General features: G+C 39.6%; 1 protein-coding gene across 4 annotated transcripts in view; it reads right to left on the reverse strand.

The window, feature by feature from the left end:
* Positions 1-15,022, reverse strand: part of Dmxl2 (Dmx like 2) — a 144,472-nt gene that overhangs the window by 13,004 nt on the left and 116,446 nt on the right. For 2 of the 4 annotated variants that reach the window (XM_076925250.1, XM_076925249.1), the window contains exons 29-36: positions 13,238-13,416; positions 9,305-9,435; positions 6,821-6,906; positions 6,235-6,436; positions 5,228-5,345; positions 1,548-1,610; positions 684-770; positions 482-603 (exon numbers count right to left, since the gene is read on the reverse strand). In XM_076925250.1, the coding sequence (XP_076781365.1) occupies positions 482-603; positions 684-770; positions 1,548-1,610; positions 5,228-5,345; positions 6,235-6,436; positions 6,821-6,906; positions 9,305-9,435; positions 13,238-13,416 (988 nt within the window). The remainder of the gene's footprint in view (positions 1-481; positions 604-683; positions 771-1,547; positions 1,611-5,227; positions 5,346-6,234; positions 6,437-6,820; positions 6,907-9,304; positions 9,436-13,237; positions 13,417-15,022) is intronic. The other 2 variants (XM_076925252.1, XM_076925251.1) reach the window with 1 other exon arrangement.

A 15,022-nucleotide genomic window follows, 5' to 3' on the forward strand; every position in this document is an offset into this window, starting at 1 on the left:
TTCTATTTGCATGATCCAGATCAGTTAAATTACTGACTACTATATAACTCCTGTTTTCCTTGGGGTTAAAGGTCAAAGTTGCAGTTTTAAACCTTAGATCTCCTGTCAGATGTAAAAATTTAATGGGAAAATTATGAGTAATTTATAAATGTAGTATAAGCAAAGACTTTTATTGTCAACTAAACCAATTATGTTTGTTTCTTGCATAACCAAAGAGAGGTATATCTTTCTCATTTCAACAACTTAGCAGATATTTGCTAAAGACAATGGCATTTATTTTTATTTATTTGTTTGTTTGTTTATATTTTTTGGTTTTTCAAAACAGGAGTAGACCTGGCTGTCCTGAACTAGCACTGCAGACTAAGCAGATCTCCAACTCAGAGATCCCCCTTCCTCTGCCTCCCCAGTACTGGGATCAAAGGCACGTGCCACAACCACCTAGCTGATAATGGCATTTGTAATTACTCCTCATGAGCCACACCTTTTTGACTCTCTGTCGTATTCTTCTCCAATCCATATATATGATTGACAAGCCAGTAGAGAAGTGACATCGAGTTCTTGAACATCATGTGTTGAAGCCAAAACAATTTCATTACAGTTTGCCTATGAAGCAAACACAGAACAATGATTTAGGCAATTTCACTAAAAAGCAGAACATTACTTATAATGACTACAATGTTTACCTTATTAATAGAAAATGCCATGATCATGTCAGACTCCTTATGAATGACCTTTGCCTTCCCTCCTGGGTAGCCCAGGTCAGCTTCGACCTACAAAACATTGCTGAGAGTTAGCTGTTGCTGCGTGAAGCTCCACAGACAGGAACATCCCACAGGATGACAGCTGGGTAAGAAGCACTGTGGCAGAGCAGAGGAGTAGAGGAGCATTAGTGTGTTGGCAATTAGTTTTAGAAATCTGCTCTCATATTCTGAAACTCTGTAATCAAATGCCCCAATTATGAGGAGTCCCAGTATGATTGCATGGTAATGATTAAAATGTTTCACAATTTATACACTTATTTTAGCTCCTTTAAAATGCACAAATATTCTGTAATAAGAGTGTGTGAGTTTGTGTGTGCGTGCATGTGTGTGTATGTGTGCGTGTCTGTATGTGTGCGTGTTAAGAGGCACAGTGAAGACAAAGTCAAAGGAGAGACATAAAACACTTTAAAGTAAAGGTTAAGAAATTGGAAACGGGGAAAACCTGTTTTCAGGGAGATCAGGGAGAAAAGAATGGAAAATAGAACAAGTGAGGCATCTTGAGAGTCAGAGATGAATGAGAAGCAAGGGGAGAGTAGAGAAGAAAAACCAGTTGTGCAGTCTAGAAAAACAGTCTAGAAAGTGTGACAGAAGTGGAGTTGAGAACAAGGAGGAAGAACTCATAGCTGAGCAGAGCAGAGCTAGACACAGGGCATGTCCTCTCCTCCATTTAAGGCAGTCTGAGAGCAAGGCCTCTTAATCAGCTGGGCAGCCATGGTTAGCATTAGAGATGAGGGGTTAGCTCCGAGAACTCTGAAAAGGGAGCTGCAGAGAGGCACGGGAGACTACCTTGATGTGGCAATCTTCTGCTACGGAGTTGTGTTTGACCTGCTCCACATGTTCTTCTACAGACTATATAACACCACACCGCCACAAACACAAAACACATGCATAAAATGAAATGATAAAGAGAATGAAAAATTTCAAACTAGAATGGTTATCATACAAAGATGATAAAACTGACTTCAAAAAATTAAACTGGATAAAATAGAGTATCAGATCAGCAAAGCAAAACCAGGCTAACTAAAGTTATTCTATCATATACACATAAAAACGTAAAAACTACCTCACAATTAAAATTTACTAATTGTGTATTACTTACATAACTTAAATCTATAATCTCTAAAAATAAGACCTGCTTCTTTTAATTTTGTTTTATATACATGTACATATTGATATATGTGCACATGGAGGGGGGAGGTCCTGTGGAGGCCAAAATTCAACACTAAGTGTCTTTCTCAATGGCTCTCCACCTTATTTTTTTAAAATAGGGTCTTTCACTGAATATGGTCTTATCCTTCACCAGTCAGCAAGCTTTGCCCATCTGCCTGTCTCTACCACGCCAGTTCTAGGATACTGATGTGCTGCTGCACTCGGACTTCTTTGTGGGTGCTGACAATCTGACCCGTCCGTCCTCAGACTGCACAGCAAGCAATTTACTGCCCGAGCCATTTCCAATCATGTTATCAGTTCCCGTCCACCTCCATTTTTTTAAACAGTCTTGAGGATTGAGCCCACAGCTTCATAAATGCTAAAAGCATACTACCTTTTGTTTTATTGAGACCTGGTCTCAATTGCCTGAGGCTGGAGTATGAGACCCTTTTACTTTTACCTTCCAAATGCTGGCATGTCAGCAGAGGCCACCGAGCTCTGCACTGATCACTGCTGCATTCTCACTCATGAACAAATCTGAGTAACCATACAGCCAGATCACTCTCCTTGTAAACGAGAAGATGAGGCACGGGAAGAAAGCATACTTGCTTGCTCCCTGGTTGACAAGAAATATTACTCCTCTACTGCATTAAGCCCAGAAGGCATGATCAGAACCTGAAACTTCTCCCTAGTGTTCTTGATGTGACAATTTCAGCCTAACAGTCCATTCAAATTCTCTGGCCCTCCTTTAAGGACCACACAGCACTATAGCAACTAACAATGAAGTACCCAGGAAGACATGGGAGCGGTTCTACTGGGAGAACAACTAACTCAGTGAAAGTCAGTCACTGAAGAATGGGCTTGCTAAGTCAACCAGCTGGTTTGACACATTTAACAATTTGACAAAAGCTTGATCTGTGGAACATTTTTCTTTAACTTATTTAATAAGTAAAGCTATCTTTTTATAGTATGTCAAGAATTTCAAATCATGGATTAGTCAACATAACAGTTTTTGTCTTTTATTTTAGTTCTTTAAATGTTTACTTGTGTGTGTGTATGAATGTATATGTATGTGTGTATGTATGTATTTTTTCAGTGTGTACATACCACATGTGTTGGGGGCGACCACGGAGGCTAGAAAGGGTATCAGATCCCCTGGAGCTGGAAGTAGAGGTGGTTGTGAACTGCCGGACATAAGAGCTAGGAATGGAACTTAGGTCCTCTGAAAGAGCAGCAAGTGCTCTTAACTGCTGAGCTCTAAGGTTTTTTGGTAGGGTTTTCTGTTTGTATGTTTCTCTCTCTCTCTCTCTCTCTGTGTGTGTGTGTGTGTGTGTGTGTGTGGTGTGTTGAGGATTTTACTAATCAATTTATCAAATCTGCTGATAACCAAAATCCTGCCCCAAAACCTACAAGATTTTATTTTACTGTTGAAGATTTTATTTCTGAGACTAGTGATTAGTTTTCATCTTGCTTTAAATATTTTCTAAAATTCTTTTCTCAAAAACATTTCAACAGATCTGTACTTCTTGATACAGTAGCCACTAGCCATATAGACACTCAAAATCACAAAATTGGAAGTTCAGTCATATGGGCCACACTTCAGTGCTCAGTCACCTGTCTGTAGGGTGGCACAAATGGAGAGACTACATGATGCTAGACAAGAGAGGCACTTCACTCAATAAACAAAAGTCAAAGGGAATCCGACCAACTTCTCTTACTCCTACAGCAAGCTAGGAAGTGCCTGCTCTCTCCCTGCCCCACTATGTTCTTCACAGGGACCCCTGCTGGAACTCAAAGCTTGGCCTACTGACTCCGAGACCACAGAGCCTGCAGGATATGATGAGAGACTAAGGATCTGTATGCTAACAGCTGTACCAAGAATTAAGACACAGTTTTTATAAACTGTAAGTTTAATGATTTAAAGAACTACATTCAGGAAATGTAGCCCTTCAAAGATTTGGCTTTTGTGAGTAACTCATAATTGAATAATCATCTTTCATTTTACAGCCATTTCTTAAATTCCCACACTGTATAGAATCAGAATCAGTCACCACTGGGAATGCTGTAGCCAGAGGCAAGCAGTGTACCTCTGAGTTCCCCAACAGATACTGTATCAGTAGCTTCAACACCATTAGAGGCTTTGATATCAAAAAGCTCATCAAGACTTGAAGGATTCACTCCATCTCCTTCTTTCTATCCTTAAACACAGAGATAAAACACAAAGCTGTTCTTAAGGACTGGCCATAGGTACCATCCATGTGCACAGACGAGAGTGAGGGTTGTAGCTGCTGCTGCCCTAGGCATGGGAAAAGGCTTTAGCAGTTCTACACTTGACCTTGGGAAGTTGCCTCAGAAAGACAGTTCCTCTCCATTTTTACCTTTCTAAATGAAACACAATTCATTTTCTCCTCTCAGACCGTGCTTGCCTAGCCTTTGTCCGATGCTGTTCTGTGTGATCTGCAGTCTGCCCACTGCCTCACTGAAGGCACTGAAGTGCTGAATAAAATCTCTTCTAAAGAAGAGATTCCTTCACAGCACCTAAAGCCCTAATTCTTCTTAACTCACACAAGAAATGCTAATATTGGCTTCTTAGTCACCAGGCATGACTAAACCTGTGCCTTCATTTTTTAGAGTGCCGATCTTTTTATCTTGCCTGTGGTATTTCTTTCACAATTTGGTGTTTAAGCAGCTGTTCATTAATGTTGGAGGGATGGCTCAGCAGCTAAATGTTTGTACTGCTGTTACAAAACACCGAGTTCACTTCTCAGCAGCCCTGTCAGAAGGTTGTGAGCCACCTGAGCTTCAGTTCCAGGGGATCAGAAGCCCTCTTCAATTAAAAGCAAAAAACAAAAAACCAAACCAAACCAAATCTGTTCATTTACAAGTTAAGAGTGAATTTCATGCTTAAAGGGCTATATTATAATTTAAATTACATATTTACAGGATCATATCACAGAGTGTGGCCTTTTATATGTTAGGTTCCTGAAACCATTTACTGCAAAGTTATTATAGGTGACCGTCCAACAGCAGTTATTTAAGGGAATTACCGAATGTCACTTGAACATTTGATTTAGCATGGAACTTACATTGTTTCATTGCTTACAATTACAACTTACAATTGTTTCATTGCTATGAAATAGAAAGATGAGATTTCATAAAAACTCTCCACAGCTTTATAAGCTTTGGATACTACTCAGATGTGTGAAAAATAACAGAGAAGTCCTATCCAAAAATAAATGTTCAAAATAAGTCAAATACTAAAAGTCAAATATGTTAAGAAAAAAAGAGACTGAAAAAAATTACAACAGAAACAATACCTCACTCTGCTTTCTCTTCTTAGTGAAAATGTATCTAATAAATGTCTCTTGAAGAACTTCCTGTTTGACAAGGAAATGCCAGAGTCGTTTGACTGGAAGTGCAGACGAATCCCGAGATCTATCAAATGAATATCGTCAAATCAATCAGCTCACAGTAAATACAGCATTTGCAGACACTTGCTTTAAATGCTCCAAATTCATTCAAATAACACAGCTGTAAGCACAACAAACCTTATGGCTTATTTCACTCTTAATTTTAGTTTTCCTGAAAATAACTGCTTGGCCTAGTAATCAATTTTCCAATGACACTAAATGAACTGGGAGAGATAACTATCAAGTGATTCACTATTTTCTTTTTAAATTACACTTAGGCTTTCCACATAGTAAAAGCACATTTGATAAATATAAAAAAAAGGACAGTATTTCCAATTACTTAAGGCTATCAGCTTGGTCCTTCTAGCTTGTGAACACTATTCCTAAACATGGGTGGTTCTCTCAAAACAAAGCAAGTAACCAGATGCTTAATTCAATTTCAACATATACACTGTGTATGTCAAGCTATCACATACCAATCCATGAAAAATCATTTTTATGTTTTTATTTACTAGTTAAAAATAACTTTTTTATTGCTGTGTGGATTTTATCTTTGATTCTTTATCCTAATCCATTGGTGGCCATGCTGAAGCTTTTAAAGCATGTTGCTCATCAAAGGGTTGAGTTAGGCAGGTACTGTATCAAAGCAACAATAAAATCTTCATTTTTCCTTTATTAACTTATCTATAAAAAACAATAACAACAATTGCATATGTACATTGCTATTAAATCTCCCCCAAGAGTAAGAAACAGATGAAAATAAAAGACTATTTCCCTATCATAAATGTAATTTATAATTTCCTTAATTAAAAATGTAAGCCTATTCTGAAGGCTACTGGCATGCTCTGTCATACTGTGTCCTAGAAAAGTTAAACCAAGCTATACTATCATCAGGATTCTAAGAAGCATCTTACTTGAATGGAGTATTTTCAGGCTCTAACATTGCTTTATTTCGGAGAATAGCTGGCCCAGCTCCCACTGAGAGGTCAGTTGGGTATGTGTTGACATAGTTAGGGGGCGGACCTTCAAAGTGATCCATTTTCTCCTGCAGAATCTGTTCCCAGTTCTCCAAGTTTTTAATGACAGCAATTCCTAGCGGTGATGTCACAGGGAGCTCTAGAGGGTAAGAAAGTTAAGTCACTACATGCCTGCAGAATCTAAACTCTTAGAGCCAGACTTCTAAAAATAGACATCTCAGGCTTGGGAGGAGATTCTTAATCTTAGTCTTAATACTTTCAACAAAATGGAAGACACTAAAACAAACAGAAAAGAATGCAGCTTTCCTTTCCTCTTCTGGATTCTCCTTCCTTCAGTCTGCAGCAAGACAGTAGTGCTTTATCAAATGCAAACCACAGACTGGAGCATGTAACAGAGAAGACTTTGCAAATATCTAATGCAGCATTTTAAAAATATTAAATGGCCTTCTACATAGATTTTGGACATTAACTTGATAGCAATTTATTATATTTGATGACATTGACTTTCAAATTCCAAACTCACCAGAGAATTCCAGCCCAGCAATAGGAAAAAAATTCTTGATATTGTGAAGTGCCAGCTTAACCATTGTCAAATGCAGAAGAGCCCAGCTGTTTGGGAAAAGAAAAAACAAAACAAACAAACAAAAATGCACTTATCAACCTAGAAAAAGAATCATAGGAAAAGAGTAATCATGTCCCCTATCAACTGTGTGGCCCAACTCAGAAAAGCTGCCTCTGACTTTTATTACACAAAGTAAATCCTTTACAGTCATTGAAAACCAAAGCTTTAGATGAGGCAGATGGCTCACACCTTCAATCCCAAAGTCTAGGAGGCACAGACGATGACTCTCTGAGTTCAAAGAGGCACCCTAATTTACATAGAGTTCCAGGACAGCCAAAGCTATATATAGAAACCCTGTCTTAAAAAAAAGGAAGGAAACTTTAATCATATATCACATTTAGAATATATAAAAACTATCTAGTAGAAAAACATTTCTCATATTGTCACAGAGTCTAAACAGCATATCATTTGATGTGTTAAGTTCCAAAATCGTAAATTACATTTTTTCTTCAATAAACTGTTAGATTTATAATTTTCTTTTTTGTTGTTTTTTTATTGGATATTATATTTACATTTCAGATTTTATCCCCTTACCCCATTCCCCCGGCTACCCAGGAACCCCACTATCCCATCCCCCCTCCTCATGCTTCTATGAAGATGTGCCCCCATCTACCCCCCTACTCCCACCTCCCCACCCTCAAATTCTCCCCCACTCGGTGTCCAGACTTCATGGGACCAAGTATCTCCTCTCCTACCTATGCCCGACAAGGACATCCTCTCCTACATATACAGCTGGAGTCATGGGTCCCTCCCTATGTACTCCCAGGCTGGTGATTTAGACCCTGGGGAACTCTGGTTGGTTGGTATTCTTGCTCTCCTCATGGGACCACAAACCCTTTCAGCTCCTTCAGTCTTCTCTCTCACTCCTCCATTGGGAACCCCTTGATCAGTTCAATGGTTAGCTGTCAGCATCCACCTCTGTATATTTCAGTCTCTGGCAGACCTCTAAAGAGACAGCTATATCAGGCTCCTGTCAGCATGCACTTCCTGGCATCCACATCAGTGTCTGCCTTTGGTGACTAACCATGGGATGGATACCCAGGTGAAATGGTCTCTAGACGGCCCCTCCTTCAGTTTCTGTCCCACATTTTGTCTCCATATTTGCTCCCTTGAGTATTTTGTTTCTCCTTCTAAGTAGGACTGAGGCACCCATACTTGGTCTTCCCTCTTCATGAGCTTCATGTGGTCTGTGAGTTGAATCGTGGCTATTTCAAGTTTTTGGGCTAATATCCACTTATCAGTGCGTAAATACCATGTTTGTTCTTTTGTGATCGGGTTAACTCACTCAGGATGGTATTTTCTAGTTCCATCCATTTACCTAAGAATTTCTCAAATTCATTATTTTTAATAGCTGAGTAATACTCCATTGTGTAAATGTACCACATTTTTTGTATCCATTCCTCTGTTGAAGGACATCTGGGTTCTTTCCAGCTTCTGGCTATTATAAATAAGGCTGCTATGAACATAGAGGAGCATATGTCCTTGTTATACGTTGGAGCATCTTTTGGATATATGCCCAGGAGTGGTATAGCTGGGTCCTCAGGCAACGCTATGTCCAATTTTCTGAGGAACCGCCAGACTGATTTCCAAAGTGGTTGTACCAGCTTGCAACCCCACCAACAATGGAGGAGTGTTCCTCTTTCTCCACATCCTCACCAGCATCTACTATCACCTGAGTTTTTGATCTTAGCCATTCTGACTGGTGTGAGGTGGAATCTCGGTGTTGTTTTGATTTGCATTTCCCTGATGACTAAGGATGTTGAGCATTTCTTAAGGTGCTTCTTGGCCATTCGAGTTTCCTCAGTTGAGAATTCTTTGTTTAGCTCTGTACCCCATTTTTAATAGGGTTATTTGGTTGTCTGGAGTCTAATTTCTTGAGTTCTTTGTATATATTGGATATTAGTCCTCTATTGCATATAGGATTGGTAATGATCTTTTCCTAATCTGTTGGTGCTATTCTAGAAACTTACCTGAAAGGTAAAAAATTCTTACTTTAAAAATATATCATGTCTTATATAGATTCATGGTAATATTAAAACAAACAAACAAACAACCCTGAGGGCCAGCGTGGTGGCAAATGCCTTTAATACCAGCACTTGGGAGGCAAAGGTAGGTGTAGTCTGAAGCTAGCCTGGTCTATATACCAAGTTCTAGGCCAGCCAGAAATACATAGTGAAATGTGGCCTCTATTTTTAACTTTTAATTTTGGGGTTATTTGTTTGTTTGTTTGTTTTGTAGACCAAGCTGGCCTACAATGCACTGAGCATTCCCTGCCTACCTCTGCTGGAATTAAAGTGTGAGTTACCTCATCCAATTACACAGAGTTCTAACTAATACTGTGTTTTTCTGAAAAAGAAGGACAAAAGAGGCTGGGGGTTCAATTACCTATAAGAATTAGGATCCTGATGCTCCTGTATCTGTGTATCTGAAAAAAAGGCATCGTCTTCTTCATCGTCACTGTGAACACTTTCATCAGAATCATATATGACACCACTATCAGACAAAGGAAGAAATGGCTGCAATAGAAGACAAAGCCATTGGTATAAATATATAATCTGATAATATATTAAATATTGATTTTATACAGTGCATATTTAAAACATTATTAAATTATTTAAACACACAGTTTTATTCTGATTTAAAATGAAATATAGTAAATTGTGTCAATCTGAGCAAAACTTTCTTTTGCAGGTTCTAGATTTAAATTTAAATTTAAAGTCAAAATTACCAGGGGAAAGTTGTCTTAGATTCAGTTCAAGAACTGTGTAGAGGAAGATGAAGTCTGCCCCTCACTCTAGTCTATATAAACCAGAGAATTAAAACCTAAGAGCGAGCAAAGAGTTATACTTTTTTCTATTTTGTCTTCTCTATGTCTCTTTCCTCTACACACAGGCCAGAAGCCAAGTGCTCTGCTTGTTCTGGTATTCCATGTTTACATCAAACAGCGTGCCTCTCTCTTCATCTTCTCTATCTCCCTTGTACAAGCAGCTAGCAAGAGCAAGAGTTTGTCTGTCCTGGAGTTTCTCTTCTGTAAGCTCTACCACAACTGTCCTGCACCTTGCTTTTGAGTCTGTTGTTCATAAACAAGACGAAGAAGCCGAGAGGGAACCTGACAACCTGCTTCCCCATAGCGTGCAGTTGCTCACTCAAAATAAGCCAATGGGACACTCCAACATTCCTGATGGACCGTGGTGACCATGGAGGGACTCCAAAGCAGTTTCTCTGAGGACAGAAGAGGTGAGGAAACTCCAGGGCTTTAGAAGTCATCTGACTGAGATTTCCTACTGTAACTACAGCCACTACAGTGGCTATCAAAGGCCTGCAAGTAAATTTAATTTATGTGGTCTAGTTCAGCCACAGCTGGGGGGCGGGGGGATCGGGAACAAGGGAAGGGGGAGGGAGATCACGAGAGCAAGCATCCAAAGAATAGATTCTCCTGTGAGCTTATAAAAACATTCTAATAGACTTTAATGCAGACATTGTAAAGTGAGTGTCCTCTGTTCCTATACCCCTTGGTTTTCTACACAGGTCTTATAATTTACTATTAACTTACGCCTGCTCCTGGAAGGATGGATTTATTCCCTCTGTCTGAAGGGCTCCAACATCATTGCTTCTCTCTGACTCCTCTCTCATCTTATTTCTCCATCACACCTCTATTGAGGCACCCTTTCCTCCCTAATCCTGATATATATACACACACATACATACATACATACACACATACATACATATACATAAACATATACATAATATACATAAACACTCTTGGCAACCCTTAGATGAGTGTCACTGAAGAAGTGCCCCAACTGCCATATCCTATGACCCACTTGGGGTGGGGGACTACATGGACTACATAAGTCCCTCCCCCAACTCCCCCCACCAAAGACAGAGACTAAGACATAGTAGCTAATTGAGATGTATGAATCTCATTTTGGATCCTAACTTGCAAACCCAACTACATAAAACCATTTAACACAGAAAGGAAAAGCAATGGCTCGGTGGTTAAAAGTACAAGCTGCTCCTCCAGAGGACTGTGGGTTTGACTCCTGGCTCCCACATGGTGTCTCACGACTACCTGTAATACACTTCTAGTACATCCAACACCCGTTTTTGCTTCCTTGGACGACACCACTACACTACACGGATGTGGTACACAGGCACACATGCAGACAAAACACCTAAACACATACTTTTTTAAATTTTTTAAAAAGGTGGGTGAGGGGGTGCACACCTTTAAAAAAATCAGTTCTTTTGTTGTTTGTCTTTAAGGACAGCACAGGCTGACCTCAAACTGGTACCCTCCTGTGCCCACATCCCAGTACCAGTGCGGGATTACAGCTGTGTGCCACCAAATCTAGCTTTACAATCCTTTAAATGTTTTCATGTATTTATTTAATGTGGGCACATGCATGTGAGTAGATAAATGGGCATTTACGAAGGGCAGGAGGGTTAAGAGAAGTTCAAAGCCAGTCTACACAAGGCTGCACAGCGAGACCCTGCCTCCAAAACACTAATTACTTAGGAATGAAATTTCATGACGTCTACATTTGCTTCTTACCCCTCAACAGTAAATAAAGGTAAAATGAAATCATCATCCACTGAGTTGAAAATTTTTAAAACTAGATGGTAGATAAGGATTTAGAAATTATTTTTCCTCTTCTATATGTTTGAAGTTTTCCATAACAGAAACATTTTAATGATAACTATGTTTTGTTTTGTTTTTTGAGAACAGGTCTCACTATGCATCCCCGACAGGCCTACACTTAGCTATGTAAAAGACCAGGCTGGCTTCAAACTCGAGCATCTGCCTGCCTCTCTGCCTCTGCCTCTGCCTCTGCCTCTGTCTTTCTGCCTCTCTCTCTCTCTCTGCCTCTCTCTCTCTCTCTGCCTCTCTCTCTCTCTCTGCCTCTCTCTGCCTCTCTCTGCCTCTCTCTGCCTCTCTCTGCCTCTCTCTGCCTCTCTCTGCCTCTCTGCCTCTGCTTCTCTCTCTGCCTCTGCCTCTGGAATACTGGGATTAAAGGTGTGTACCACCACACCCAGCTAGCTGTATGTTTTTAAATTTATAGAAATTGTTTGCCTTACAATGTTAATTTTAAAAGCAAAGCATAAAATTACATGTTATGTTTTAAATAATAATCCTACTCTTCTTAACACAAGTTTGTCTCAAATTTATAACTTTCCTGCCTCTACTTTTTGAGTGTGCCACTTTTCTTGGTTTATTTTTTAATATATTTTTGCATTTTTAATTTTTTGACTTCATATTAGTCATGAGAAAACATTTAAGATGGAAATAAGTTGGCATATTACTATTTACAAATTTTTATGTTGTCATCATTTACATTAATGATGCAATGGGCTTTCCAAACGTCAAGGAGAAATCTTTACCTAGAAAGATGGGACTCCAGAGTCTGCATTTCTCAGAAGTTCCTATGTAATGCTGACATCGTCAGTCTGTGATATACTTTGCAGATCACTAAATAACCAACAATTTTACGTATCAATGTCTCAAAAACTATTTTAAAGAACAGCATAGTCTACAAAGAGAGTAGCTTTAGTACCTCAGTAACTAAGAAGAATGGGGTGTGGTGATACATGCACTGGATCCTATGTCTCAGAAGGCAGAGGCAGGAAGATCTGAATTCAAGGCCAGCCTGGTCTACATAGTGATTTCTAAGATATCCAGAGCTACATAGTGAGACCCTCCCTGTCTCAAAAAAAACCAAACAAGCAAACAAGAATACTAAGATAGGAGGTCTTATGTACAGCAAGAACTGTAGTGTTAGCTCACATGAAAGAAGAAATACAACAGCAAGCAACTGGACTCTGCTGCACAGGGTAAGAGAACAAGTGTCATATATGTATGCACCAATCCAGTATGAGAAAGGGCATCAGGGCAGGAATCACCATGAGTACGCTGATCCTCAGACAAATCTTCTCTGCTATGGAGTAAGAGATGTCATGGAACCTTACTGCAGCCTGATTCATCTCTTCTAAATCCATGCTGACCAAGGGAACTGTTGATCATCAACAAGAAAAGGCTACAGAATACAAGACTCTCATCACTTCACAATGATGAGGCTGTTGATATATTAATAAGCTGACTTCTGGTTCATACCTAAGTCCCAGAGGATTTAATTTCTCTCATCTAGTATCATTTGATAATCACTAAATTTTCTAGATCTATCCAGTTTCTGGATTTGAAAGATTAAATATCTAAACTGAGGTAACTGAATCAAAAGCTGGTCCATCATTTGGATGTGACACATACAGAAGTCAATAAAACAGACACATTTAAGCCTGCATGCATATACCCCTTACCTTTGCAACGAAGTAGTCCCACATACTAAGTTCCGGAGGAATAAATTTTTCCTTGTAAGACGGTCTTTCTGCAGGCACTGGGGGTGGGGTGGCATCTTTTACAGGCCTTCCAGGTACCAGCATTCTCATGTTAAATCTCCTTCGGTGTTTGTCGATGTCTTCAGAAGCTGCAGGAGGTGCTGAGGGAGATTGAAAGCTGAGCGTCAGTTCACACACTTCACCTTTCTTGTGATCCTCCTCCTCCTTCTAGACAGACTCTTTATATCAGGACTTCTGAATGTTTCTGGTTACTGTGTATCAATCAACATTCCACAGCAAAAAGACATGGCAAAGAACCAGGCAGACATCATCCCATAAGGTTACTTACTAACCAGACTATGGGTTAAAGTAATTCCTTTAAGACTAATTGAGAAGAGCTAAAGAGATGGCGTAGCAGTTAAGAGCACTTACCACAGAAACAACAATTTTGATTCCCAGAACCAATTCCAGGCAGCTCACAAAGTCCAGCTCCTGGGGAATGGGACACCCACTACTGAATTCTAAGGGCACCTGCACCCTTGCACAGACACACATACACACACTTATCCCTAAAGATACACTGAAGAAATGGTATGCTCTGTATTTACAAGAGTGACTGAGTGGTTGTTTCAGACTATGGTTCAAGAGTTGAGTGTCATGAAGAACAACACCTTTAGTTCCAGCATTTGGGAGCAGAGGCAGGTGGATCTCTAAGTTGAAAGCAGGCACTCAGAGGCAGGTAGATCTGAGTTCAAGGCCAGCCTGGTCTTCAGTAAGTTCCAGGACAGCCAGAGCTACATAGTGAGACCCTGTCTCAAACAAACAAAACCCCTGATTCCGTGAACAATGCATGGTATACAGAATGTCTTTTAAAATGGCAGACGCACAACGGGAAAGGGAAAAGGCAACCAGAACAAATGGCCAAAGGAGTCTGTGTAAGTGAGGGATAAAGTGCTTGTCCTAGCCAAGAGCTGTCAGGAGAGTAAAAAGACAACCTGCAGAGTCAGACCAAAAGCAGTCTGTGAACCTGAAGCTGGGCAGTTTTCATTAAAGCTTCTTAAGCTAGTCCCACGTGAGGATCCTTTGTTTGGTCCATTAAGAGGGAGGTAGAAGAAGGCATGAAAAAGGTAGGAACTAGTATGGTGAAGGCTCAAAACCAGAGGAAGGATTATAATAAAGAGATACATAAAGATGTGTCAAAATAATTTAAGAACTAGTTGAATATAAAAGAGCCACAAACAACAAATCCAACAGCAGTGTTCTCAAAGCACATCCAGATTGTGACCAGTTTTCACCTTATTTTTTAAATCTTTTAAAATTAAGCCAAAATTTATGAGATAAAACTGTATTAATTGGTGGTGTTTAATGAATTTATAAAGATGTGTGATAACCACCTCAACCCAGGTCAAAAGCATTGTCATTACAAGTAGAACCTCTGTCTCTGTAGACTTGTCTGCTTTAGATATGTCACATAAGCAGAATTAATAACATATACATTGTATGCCTAGTTTTTTGACCTAGCAGTTTCAAGGTTCATGCACATTATAGCATGTATTAGTACTTCATTCTGTTTTAGGGTGATTTCTCACTTGATGGGATGTGACATCATACTATTCATCTACTTCTTCATTTATAAACATGTATTAGATATACCAGTGAGTTTCACTATGACATTTTCAGACATGGATACCATGCACAGTGGTCAATTTACCCTCCATTCCTGTCCTTGTTCCCCTCTAACTCTAATGATGCTCTTCCTCTTTCTGA

The sequence above is a fragment of the Arvicanthis niloticus genome, chromosome 26 (genome assembly GCF_011762505.2).
Source record: "Arvicanthis niloticus isolate mArvNil1 chromosome 26, mArvNil1.pat.X, whole genome shotgun sequence".
In the NCBI taxonomy this organism is placed as follows: domain Eukaryota; kingdom Metazoa; phylum Chordata; class Mammalia; order Rodentia; family Muridae; genus Arvicanthis; species Arvicanthis niloticus.